The 12,228-nt window shown below is 42.0% G+C and overlaps 1 protein-coding gene across 8 annotated transcripts in view; it reads right to left on the bottom strand.

Annotated features, from left to right (window-relative positions):
- NAV1 (neuron navigator 1) overlaps nucleotides 1-11,580 on the bottom strand; it is a 289,382-nt gene extending 277,802 nt beyond the window's left edge. For 5 of the 8 annotated variants that reach the window (XM_073615982.1, XM_073615983.1, XM_073615984.1 and 2 more), the window contains exon 1: nucleotides 10,560-11,580. In XM_073615982.1, the coding sequence (XP_073472083.1) occupies nucleotides 10,560-11,067 (508 nt within the window). In that variant the 5' untranslated portion in view covers nucleotides 11,068-11,580. The remainder of the gene's footprint in view (nucleotides 1-10,559) is intronic. The other 3 variants (XM_073615987.1, XM_073615988.1, XM_073615992.1) reach the window with 1 other exon arrangement.
- Between the last annotated feature and the right edge of the window lie 648 nt (nucleotides 11,581-12,228).

Raw genomic sequence — 12,228 nt, 5'->3', positions numbered from 1 at the left:
TAGTTCTAATATATATCTGTGAAGTCACAAGTTTTAACCTGTGTTGATCCTGATTAAGTGTGGGGGGGGGGGGTAGGTTGTTGTTTCCCCAGAAATGTGTTGGCTCTTTTTATATGACTTATTTACCAACAAATCAAAATATCATGTATGCTTTTATCTGGTTTTGGTCTGGCGTTCCTTTCTGTATTTATATACACTTCTTTTCTGGCCATGACTGTTGTTATTTTTAGAGATGCCCTGAAATTTCGACGGCCAAAACATATCGGTTGAGAATAGTGTTTTCGGCATATTGCATAGATAGAGAAAAAGGTGGCGATAATGGTGCCAATTTTGCCACGATTATACTGTGCTTATGGTGTGCTTTTCATAGGTCATGTGACTTTCACACTGGAGCGGTGCGCTGGCAGGACGTTAAAAAAAGTCCTGCAAGCAGCATCTTTGGAGCGGTGTGTATACCGCTCCTCCACCGATCCTGCCCATTGAACCCGCCAGCAAAGCTTTGTTGCAGCAGCGCTTAGCGGGTGGTTTTAAGCACCCAGCTAGCGGCAAAATAGCACCGTGAAATTGACGATAAAGCGCCGCTAAAAATAGCGGCGCTTTACCGTCGACGCACTCACCACCCCAGTGTGAAAGGGGTCTTAATGCTGTGTGTAAATTTCAGCTTCAGCTACTAATCTCTATACACAACAGACATTTTATAAAATATCTGTAGAGAAGAAAAGGCTCATCAATTTTCCTATCTATGTGTCTCATTTAGTCTACTCCTGTTATTTCATGCCTCTCAGTACTTTTGATTACTGAATTACCTAATATTCTGGGAATTTGTTTTTGTTTTGTGGTTATCCTTTTCTGGTTGTACAAGTTTACGCAGCATTGTTTTTTCTTTTTTTTTTATATATACCATTACTGGATCTGCCAGTTTCCACGGTGTGCCTATCTAATCTTGTTTTGATAGGTGCTGTTTCACTTAACACAAGTTGGAATCAATTTTTCCGTGTAACATCACATACAGTATATTGCTGGAACTTTAAATGATTGCGGTTTCCATAGTCTGATTTATACAGCACTTACATTTTGTAAATGAGTGTAATGTTTTTCTATTAATAAAAATGCAAGCAACTGAAAATCTTAGCCATGCTATGCTTTCCATTCCTTTGTATTGTCTGTAACAGATGTTTTATATTAAAGGTAAGCACCCATCTTTTTGTTTCGTTTTAATGTTCAGTATCTTTTTTTTTTTTTTTAATAATGTATCCGGAGAAAGGGGGTCATGTCTGGAAAGAAAGAATTGATATTTTGCCAATAGCATTTATGACAGCCTTCATATTTCCAAATTTTGCTGAAAGAAAAAATATCCGCCAAACTTTTTGTGTGCTATGGACAACACACACACTTTCCTCTTGTTTTTTTCAAATTTTGGCCCAGGTATAGTTGTCTCTAACTATAGTGATATTTCAAAGTGTTCTCGTGGTGCCTCAAGTGACATCCAATAAAATTTCCACAGCTGCAGCCATGTATGGTCTGGAGGAACACCAGTAAGAAGGAGTCACTGCAGAACAAACCAACAAAACTAAAGCTGTTCTGTAATGTTTATACTTTCAGACCTGGCACTCGCTTGTTGTGCCGTGATTGAACCATTGAGGGATGCAATATGTGTGTAGGAAGTGCTACTGATTACCTACTTAGGCAATTCTCTATGTAAGCAGCGGAGCAGAAGAATTTTCTTTTTGTAGGTCAGAGAGCTGGGAGTATACGAGGGACGTTCAACTCAAACCGGGAATTTTGATTTTACAGGTTTAAAAAGGGATGCTAGCATGGCGGTAGTACACGCAGTAGTAAGTGGCAAGTGTGTCCTATTACTAATAGGTGACGCACATGTCACCGGCCAGTTCAGAGACTGTTAATCAAGATGGCAGACAACAGTGTTTGTGCATGCATGGAACAGTGTGTGGTGATGAAGTTTCTTGCGAACGAAGGCGTAAAACCTGCGGATATCTATAGAAGACTTCAAGCGCAGTGCGGTGATGAGACGCTCAGCCGCAGTAAGACATTTGAATGGTGTAAATGTTTCAAAGATGGCCGTACGTTCGTCAGTGAGGATCCTGGCCATGGTGGTTCCCAGTTCACAGCAATCATTCCTATGAACATTTAGCGGGTCGAATGCCTGATCCTGGATAATCTACGCATAACCTGTCATCAAATTGCACAAGAGACAAATCTTTCTGGGGGGGTGAGGGGGAGACGTATGCCGCATATGTTAAAAATTATAGTCCACACCTACACTTTACAAGCTTCTTTACTGATGTCATAGGAAGCACGTCTCCTAAATCCTTAAAGCAGTTTTAAAGGTTCGCATTTAAAAATAATATTTAAACATGTTATACTTGCGCACAGAGCAGCCCTGATCCTCCTCTTCTAGGGTCACCCTGCCGGTGTTCCTGGCTCCTCCTCCCTTTCGAGTGCCCCCCCTAGTAAACCGATTGCTATGGGGAGCACTCATGCCGGCTTGATCCTATTAACACACATAGCGTGGCTTGGGCCAGCCCCCTATCAGCCCCCCGCTTCACAGGTCTTGACTGGCAGCAACTGGAGTCAATGGCAGTGAGGAGAGAGAAAGAGCAGTGCTGCTGCTCTCTGGCACACTGCTGGACTGAGATTGGACTCCGGTAACTATTTGGGGGGGGGGAGCTAAACATGAAAGTTTTTTTTACCTTAATGCAGAGAATTCATAAAAAAACCTTTAGCCTTTACAACCACTTTAAAGTGTTTATAAAGGCATTTTTTTTAGAATAACAAACATGTCATACTTACCTGCTCTGTAAAGTGGTTTTGCACAGATCAGCTCCGATCCTCCTCTTCTTGGGTCCCCTGCCAGCACTCTGGGCCCCTCCCCCCTGCCAAGTGCCCCCATCGCAAGCCACTTTCTATCGGGGGGGGGGGGGCACTCGTGTGGGCTCGCTCCTGAGCCCCACTCTCCATAAGGCACCGAGTGCGGCTCATTATTGCATCTGAGCCAATCAGGAGGGAGAGACCAGGGAGAGCCTCGGCTCTCATGCACATTGCTGGATGGAGATCGGGCTTAGGTAAGCATTGGGGTAGCTGAGGGGGGAGCTGCACACTGAAGGTTTTTACCTTAGAATGCATAATAAATAAGGTAAAAAAAACCTTCAGCCTTTAGAATCACTTTAAGGCTCTGTTTCCACTAGTGCGACTTTTCATGCGACTTGGGACTGAAAAGTCGCATGACAAATTGTTTCCAATGATTTCCAATGAGTACCGTTCATATCTGTGCGACTTCAAGTCGCAGCGACTTCAAAGTAGTCCCTGCACTACTTTGGTCCCACTTTGATGCGACTTGAGGTCCATAGATACAGGCATTGCTTCAAATCGCGGTAAAAAGTCGCGGTAAAATCGCGGCAAAATCGCGCGACTTTGGGGACGCACTAGTGGAAACATAGCCTAAAGCAGTATTAAACCCAAAAGTAAAAGTTTATTTATTGCAATTTACCAATTCTTAGATGTGGTGGCTGCATTTGTTTTCTTTTTTTTTTTTTTTTTGTATGCTTTCCTATATTTTCACCTGGTGATCTAGCCAATAAGTCTGTTTCCCCCCCCCAACAAAACTAGCTGTCCTGCAGATGTAGCAGTTAGAGGGTTGAGAAAAACTATTTACCACTCACAGGGGTACCTACAATGATCAGCTTTTATTTTTATAAAACCTTTATGCCAAAAGGAGAAAACTGTTGCTGTAACTGTTCATAAAATGTGAGCTGGAGTTTGGCTTCAACTTGTTAGTGTACCTAAATCTGCTAGTCCATCTAACACTCCCATCCCCCAGACTGACAATGCTGCTGTCTGCTGTGCCCCCTGTATTCAATAAGCATAAGCCCTCTAAGGCTAGTGCAGTTGGTGCATTTTGCTGCGCATTCCTCACGCATTTTTATGCTTCATGCATTTTTTTTTTCTTGTAGAAGAAGACTGCATGTTGAACGCAAAACCCTACCAAAAAACATTTACATGTGTTTTTCATGTGTTTCCGTTGAAGTCTACGGCAAAAATGCACCATCCTGTATGTAAAAAAAGTCTCTGCACCTTTCCAAAAAACTCACTGCAGTAAACTGCATAGATGTGAACAGGTCTCATAGGAAATAATGTTAAATGGATTGTAGTGCTTTCTGCGATTCAGCAAACACACTAAAAAACGCATTGGTGTGAACCCAATGCAGGGAAGGGTGTTACTGGCTAGATCACCATGTGAAAACAGAGGGAAAACGCCTAAAAAAAGAAAACCAATGCAGCCACCACATCTTATGATTGGTAAGCTGCAATATATTACCTTTTTGCTTTAGGGTTCAAAATCGCTTTAAAACAAACCTGATAAAAATGAAACTCACCTCACTGACAGTAGTGTAGAATTGCTCAGTAATTGTTGACTGTGATCCCCAGGATAGGAAGTATTCACCAAACAGATACCAATACTTGGCTCCAACCATGGAACCTGGTTACTCCCCTCACAATCCTAATGAGACTTAAAGTGCAATAAAGTATCACTAAACACTGCACATGTAACAAACCACCAAGTCCAGTATCTGCAGTTTACTTAAAGGGTAAAATTCCTTACACATACCTGTTTATGTCTTTTAAATAACCACTTCACATGCCTGGGACACATTTATTGGCAATGCCACACACAATGACACATGAACAGTGTGCCACGAGCACGCTTTGAGAAATGTAAATAATGTGAATGTGTCCTCAGGGTTTGTGTCAAGAGCACTGGCATGCTACACTCACTGGTGCCATTATTAGCATAATAGTATTGTTTTTTTAATTATGATAACAGTCTTTTCTTTTGTTGTGCTGACTTTTTAAAAAAATGGGTTAAAGTATATGTCCAGCCAAGTGTTAAATAGAGTAGGAAAGAACTAGAACCTCTGCAGTTTTTACTGCTATCCGTTAGGGCAGTTACCTCCAAACTGTGGCCCAGGGCCGGAATGGGCCCCTTTGCTTGCTTTTATTCGGCCCTTGAAGCATTATATTATTCACTGACACCAATGAAGGGAAAAATTCCTCCCAATGACATCACTGATGGGTTACAGTTCCTCCCAATGACACCAATGATTGGGCAGAATTCTTCCCAATGACACCAATGAAGGCCACAATTCCTCCTAATGACACCAATGATGAGAGACTGTTTAATTCCACTGATGCTGGGACATTTTGTACTCCCAATGGCCACAGTCCAGCCCCCCTAAAGTCAAAAGGACAGTAAACTGTCTCTTTGTTTGGAAACTTTGGAGACCCCTGCGTTGGAGAGTAAAGAGGGGTACACAGATACCGAATATCAGGCGTCATCGACCGGTTCAATAGAAACCAGCCAACATTCAGCCTGTGTGTATGACAGTCGGTCCAGCTTCTGTCGAGAGGGCATGACAGAAAAAGGTCTGCCAACTGGCATCCGATCAGTGTTCTCAACCGTTCAGCCCGTCTATGGCTTGACATACATTTTAGCTTTATGCATAGCTCAAACCCAAAACTTTTTTTGGATAGAACAGAGAATGGTTATAACCCCTTCCTTTGCTGTAAACACAACAGCAAATGAGAGGAAATCCCTCTCAAATAAGGCCCCTTTCACACTGCCGCACCTTGCGATTTTACTGCAATTTTGACGCGATTTCAGGGAATGCCTGTGTAAAATGGAGGTCTATGGACCTCAACTCGCATCAAAGTCAGACCAAAGTAGTAAAGGGACTACTTTGAAGTCAGTGAAACTTGAAGTCGCGCAGAAACGAACAGTTATCATTGGGAATTATGGGGTACGACTTGTCATGCAATGTTGTCCAAATGTCCTCTGATGTCCAAAGTCGCAGGAAAAGTTGCACAAGTGTGAAAGAGGCCTAAGGCAAATACTCTCTTAGAAAGTTGTCACCAGAACAAGTATTCCTACTGAAAAATTTGTCCTAGATTCTGGTTCTGGTGATAACTCAAAGTTTTGGATTTACCATCACATTTAGTCTGAGTGACAGTGGTAACCATGACAAAACAGAGAAAAAAAATGACGGTGACACACACAATAAAGGTCTTCTAACTCCCTTACCACTCTATCCAAAACAAAAAAAAAGTTTTAAGGTACGATTAGGTTAAGGTTAGGGATATGCTTAGGAGGATGTACAAGTTTCATGGGAAACATTTGGGGTGGTCAATAAAGATTCTTTATTCTGAAACTTATAGTTGGCTGGCTGTTATTTTCTCCCACTGGCTTTATTTTTTATCTGGGTCACATACCCAAACCAATTATGCAAATTAGGAAAGTCAGAGAAAAGTGATCAGTTCTTATCTGTCTAGCTCAGGTACCCGGTGACTGGCACAATGTCGTCACACAGCGTGGGTCACATCCATCCTAATACTTAGATGGGCAGCATACACAGGTTTGTTTTAACATGTAAGTCAGGGCAAAAAAACACGAAGTACATCTCTGCATGTGTTTTAAAAGGCCCTGCAAGTACAGAAAGATACTGTACCTGCTGATCTTCCAGGTATGCAATCAGCTCATAACTCCTCCTGTGGGCTGACAACACACCGCATTCTTGTAGACTGAGTGGTGTCAGCTTTGCTCATTGTCTTTTGCTGAACTACTCAGACCCCCCCCTAATACTCAGACCTACAGACAGAAGGTTTTATCATGAGATATTCTATGCATTAAGATAAAAAGCCTTCTGTGTGCAGCAGCCCCCCTCAGCCCCCCTAACACTTACCTGAGGTCCCTCTCTGGCCAGCGTATCCATGAGTGTTTCAGCCGTTCGAGATTCTCCTTCCTGATTGGCTGAGACACAGCAGTGGCACCATTGGCTCCCACTGCTGTCAATGAAAGTCAGCTAGCCAATCAGGGGAGAGAGGGGGCAGGGCCAGGGCTCTGTGTCTGAATGGACACAGGGAGCTGTGACTCCACAGCAAGCGGCTTGCTGTGGGGACACCACTGAACAGGAGGGGGAGGGATTACAGGAGAGGGACCCAAAAAGAGGAGGATCTGAGCTGCTCTGTGCCAATCCACTGCAACAGAGCAGGTAAGTGTAACATGTTTGTTATTTTTTTAAGAAAAAAAAACAAGACTTTACAATGACTTTAATTGTTAGGGTTTACATGCACTTTAAGAGCCCATGCAAAAAAGTAAACAGAGTGTTGTGCTAGAATTGGCACATCTGCACTATTCCTCCCATAATTGCACACCAATGGCTTTGCATTCGGCGCAGCTGCTAGTGTGCCCATTCCCCCATTCACACACTTGAGGTGGATGCGGGAATCACTCCTGCTGTGCTATGCCTTCCCTGCTATTAGAACACAATGATCAGAGGTGCCGGCTATAGCCAGCGGCACTGATCGCGCAAAAAAATGACAGGCTGGTTGTACACGAGTCGATCTAAAAATCGACTTGTGTACAACCAGCCTACACATAAATAGATCAAAATCTGTCCGCTCCCTGCTGAACTGGATAAATTTCAATCCAACTATCCCCGGCTTAAGGGTTAGTACATTTTACATTCCAGTTGCTACTTACATTTGTGGTTGTGGTACTTTCACATTAGGGCTGAAACAACTAATCGATTAATCGACAACTAATCGATTATGAAAATAATCGATTACTATTTTCATAATCGATTAATCGGCCAGTAACATAATGGGGTTAAAAAAAATAAAATTGAGCCTTTTATAGTACAAAAAGAGCAAATAATCGCTACTGTAAATGTTACTTTCACAGTTCTGCAGTAAAAAAATGAACCCCTTACAATAGAGATTATTTGCTTTTTTTGTACTATAAAGGGCTAATTTTAGTTTTTTTTAAACCCCCATTATGTTACTAAACCTCTTAGACGTGGTTCACATCTGTGTGTTTTTTGGTGCTTTTTGCAGAAACGCACTGCAGTTCATTTACATGGTTTCCTATGGAACACGTTCACATCTATGCTTTTTTTCAGCTGCTGCGTATTTGGAAAGGTTCAGGGACTTTTTTTTATGTAAAACGGTGCTTTTTTGGTTCAATACACTTCAATGGAAAAGCTGCAGAAAAGCATGTAATGCGTTTTTGTAGCAATTTGTGTTTTTTAATCTGCCCAACAACAAATTGGGCCAAAAAATGCAAAAAAAAATGCAAATTGCAGCAAAATCACGTGCGCAAAAATCAAAACGCACAGCAAAAAGCATTGCAGAAACATATCAAAAGCAAACTGCATAGGTGTGTACCGAGCCTTATGCTGGCCACACGGATCAATTTTCAGAAGAGAATATTCAGACGAAAAATCTTTGTACATTCGCTGAATGAAAGAATGTTTGAAATTTTCACTTGTTTTTAACATTCTGTTTTTAAAATGAACGAAAACCACATACACCGTCTGAAAATTCCTTTGACCAAGAAGTTTTCTATTTACAAATTGTCACCATGGTTGAAAATGAACGTCAATTTGACCCCACTAACAATTAAAAAATTTAACAAATGTTCTTAAAATGCCATTTTTTTTGAAGGAAGACATTGTTTGTTTTTTAAATAAAAAAAAAATTGATCTCTGAGTCTGATGATATTTACCAGATTCACCCTTTTTTAATAGTATATATCCTCTAATAGTATATACAGTATATCTCCTCTAATAGTATATACAGTATATCTCATCTAATTGTATATACAGTATATCTCTTCTGTCTGTTATTCTCAGAGTGGATTAGATATGTTGCTCCCTAACCATATAGTTATTTATATTTACCACTGCATAGAGATATTTAAGAATAAATTGCCTTTTTTTAAAACTTTACATATTAACTAAATTATACACAACACTTTTTTTTTTTAAAGCTTATCAACCGATTAATCGATTAATCGAAACAATAATCGGCCAACTAATCGATTATGAAAATAATCGTTAGTTGCAGCCCTATTTCACATTTTGGGTTGCATGATTTATACTTATATTTTCATATAACTTGGTACCAAAACACGGTTGTCTAAATAATTTACAGCAGCCAAACATTATTACAAAAATATTAATATGAATGAAATGTATAATAAAAAATTGTATCACTCAATAAACAATAAACAGCAGACATTGATGTCCAACAGATAAGTCTGAAGGTTTTTTTAAACTACCAATTGTGGGTACTAAACTTTCACATACACATCACTAGCTTTGCTTGTGAGTCAACAGCAGCAACAATATACACTTTCCAGCCCAAAAGCATATAGGTACATAGACTATTGACTATTGCATTATTTTACTGAAAGAGTAGTTGATGCTTGGAACAAACTTCTACTAGTAGAGGTAGTGAGTCAGTCAACAGTAAATGGCTTCAAACATGCTTGGGACAAACATAGATCTATATTTAGACAAAATATTTAACAAAAAAAAAAGAAAGAAAAAAACCAACCAAAAAAAAAAAAACTAAAACACGTATAAATTTAAAAAAAAATGGGGTAGACTCGATAGTCCACTTGGTCTTGGTCTTTTTTCTGCTGTCCCTTTTTGATGTTTCATTTAAAAAAAGAATCTTATGCACCAAAAGTAGTTCCCTAACAACAGTTGCAAATAAAGTCCAATATTACTGTAACAAAATATTAGAAAATTCTGGAGCTGCCATATACCCAGATGGCATAGGGAGAACATTCACCTGCTTTCAAACTGTGACACACATGTGACAAAGATCTAGAAGACCGAGTTGAGGAAGCACCCAGGTGAAATCACACATCACATGACCAGCAGAGCAGAAAGTCAGGGCTGTCTTATCAGTTAAAGCAGAGTTCCAATAAAAAGTGGAACTTCCGCTTTAAGGCCTCCTCCCTAGCTCCTGATGGTGAAACTGAGCTTTTGTGGAGGACGGGGAGTGGGTGTCCCTTCTTCTGGGACACAGGACAGGTCCTAGAAGACTTCGGGACCAACCGCAGAGCGCAGTGGGCACCCAGCTGTGAAGCCGCAAGCTGTCACAGCTGGGTGCCCATAGTAGAGATGTCGGCGCCGCCGAGGGAGGAAAGAGGAAGAAAACTGCTGGGGTGAGTGCACCACTGGACCGTGGGACAGGTAAGTGTGTGTTTATTAAAAGTCAGCGGCTACATTTTTTGTAGCTTCTAACTTTTAGTAATCACACAAATGACTGGAACTCCGCTTTAAGTATTCTTGAGGCAAATTTGAATGTGACCTTGGCTCTCTACAATATTAGAACATAAACAGCCTTCCTCGACCTTTTTACCCCAGAGGATCCCTGGAAATCTTGTTCAGGTCTCAGGGAAGCTCTGCTAAAACCAATTAATTGGTGGTCAATGGGAAAATGCCCATTACAATGGTGGTGGCCAATGGGAAGAATACCCCCTGTACAATGATGATCAGAATGTCCCCCTTACTGACACCTAAAACTGGTGTCATGCAGTTGTGTTGGACCTAGAACTATGCAGACATCATCAGATGGGAGGTCAATCAGCCACAGCTCAACGAACCCCTACCAACCTTTGGAGGAACACTGGTTGAGAATGCCAGTTTTACATTACGTACTGATTTCACCCATTAGTATAACATCTGCCTTACCCAACATCTGGCTGAAGAGAAGCTGCTCCAGATCGCCTAAAACAGTCACCACCAGCTCCGGGTCCACCTTAAGAAAAGTCTTCTTGTCATCAGAGGCCTCTTTCGAAGAATCATCTGCAGAAGGAGCGCTGGAAGTGGAGTCCGTAGTTTTACTAAGCGGCTTAACTTCAGCGTACGGCCCCCGTGGAATTCGGCTAGGTGTCCGCGGCTGAAGAAGAGAGTGTTCTGAGCGCGAAAGCGCCCTGGACATAGCAGGGGATGCCGGGGCCGTCGTAAGGTGCTTGACCGAGGTGGCAGTAGCCAGATCATCGCACCAGTCCGGTCCGCAGAGGCGAAGTTTCTTCTCGGCGTCCGTCAGCACCGACAGGTTGGTGAGTGAACGTTGCCGTCGAAGGGGCGCTCCGGGCAGGCGGGTCTCATGGCCGGCGCTAGTGCCGCGAAAAACGCGTAGTTCCGCCGAGCGGCCTGATCCCACCCCCGAGGGGGGCTTCACCTTCCTCTGCATCATCGCACCTCCCCTCCCTGGAGTAAGAGGGAGTGCGGGAGGAGGGAAGGTTATAACACAGGCATATACTTCTAAAGGTGGGAACAGGAGAGATGGGTAGGAGAGGAAATAACAAAGGGCATGCAATAAGAAAAATAGATGCAGAATAAAATGGAGAATAATGGGATGGTAGGCAGAGAAGAAAGGTGCAGAGCTATAGGAGAAAGGACATGAGGGAAAGGCAGGAGCAGTGATAGGGATGAATGGCACACCGAGAAGAAGGTATATGAGGGACAATTAGATGAAAAGAGAATCTAGGACGGACACGGCGTGATTACATATAGCTGAGAAAACAAAGGAAAGGAAATGAGAAGACAAAGAGCCCGTCCATGCGGCTATGCCTGCTGTCAGCCCCAGTCAATGGCGAGACCCGCCGCAGCTCTGTAGTAGTAACGGTGCCGGAGAACAGGGCACTCCCTCCGCTTTCTGCTTCCTCTACCTCCCGGAGGATGCTGAGAGAGAGAGGAGGGAGGGGAGAGGAGAGCAGAGGAGAGGAGGGACGAAGAGACACAAGGGGAGGAGGAGGAGGGAGACTACAGACGACGAGGAGGAGGAGGTGGAGAAGGACAGCCACGCCGCAAGAGGTGAAGAGGAGGAGAACATAAGACGGGGAAAGTGACAGAGGACACAACATGGACACACCGCACAATTACCTCAGGCTGCAAGGACTGCTCAATGGACACACATACATATATACTACACATTATAGATATATCTATATATACATCTCTCTCTCTCTCTATCTATCTAGATATAGATATATATATATATATATATATATATATATATATATATATATATATATATATATATATCTATATATATATCTATATCTAGATAGATAGAGATATATATATCTCTATATATATATATAGATATATATCTATATATATATATAGATATATATATATATGAATGACTGGATCAAGGTTAAGGCCACAGCTGGGTGCACACTTGAAAAATGCATGTGTGAAAGAAGTGATATGCCTTACCACATGTACTAATGTAGTACCACAGCAGCTTTTCTCAACCATTTTTTTTTTAATACCTCTTTAAACTATTTTCAGGCTTCAAGGCTCCCGAGGGCTTTCACACTGGAGCGGTGCGCTAGCAGGACGGGAAAAA

This window comes from Aquarana catesbeiana, linkage group LG02, assembly GCF_042186555.1.
Source record: "Aquarana catesbeiana isolate 2022-GZ linkage group LG02, ASM4218655v1, whole genome shotgun sequence".
In the NCBI taxonomy this organism is placed as follows: domain Eukaryota; kingdom Metazoa; phylum Chordata; class Amphibia; order Anura; family Ranidae; genus Aquarana; species Aquarana catesbeiana.
Note: the sequence above shows the minus strand (reverse complement) of the source record. Positions and strands in the feature narration are given on the sequence as shown.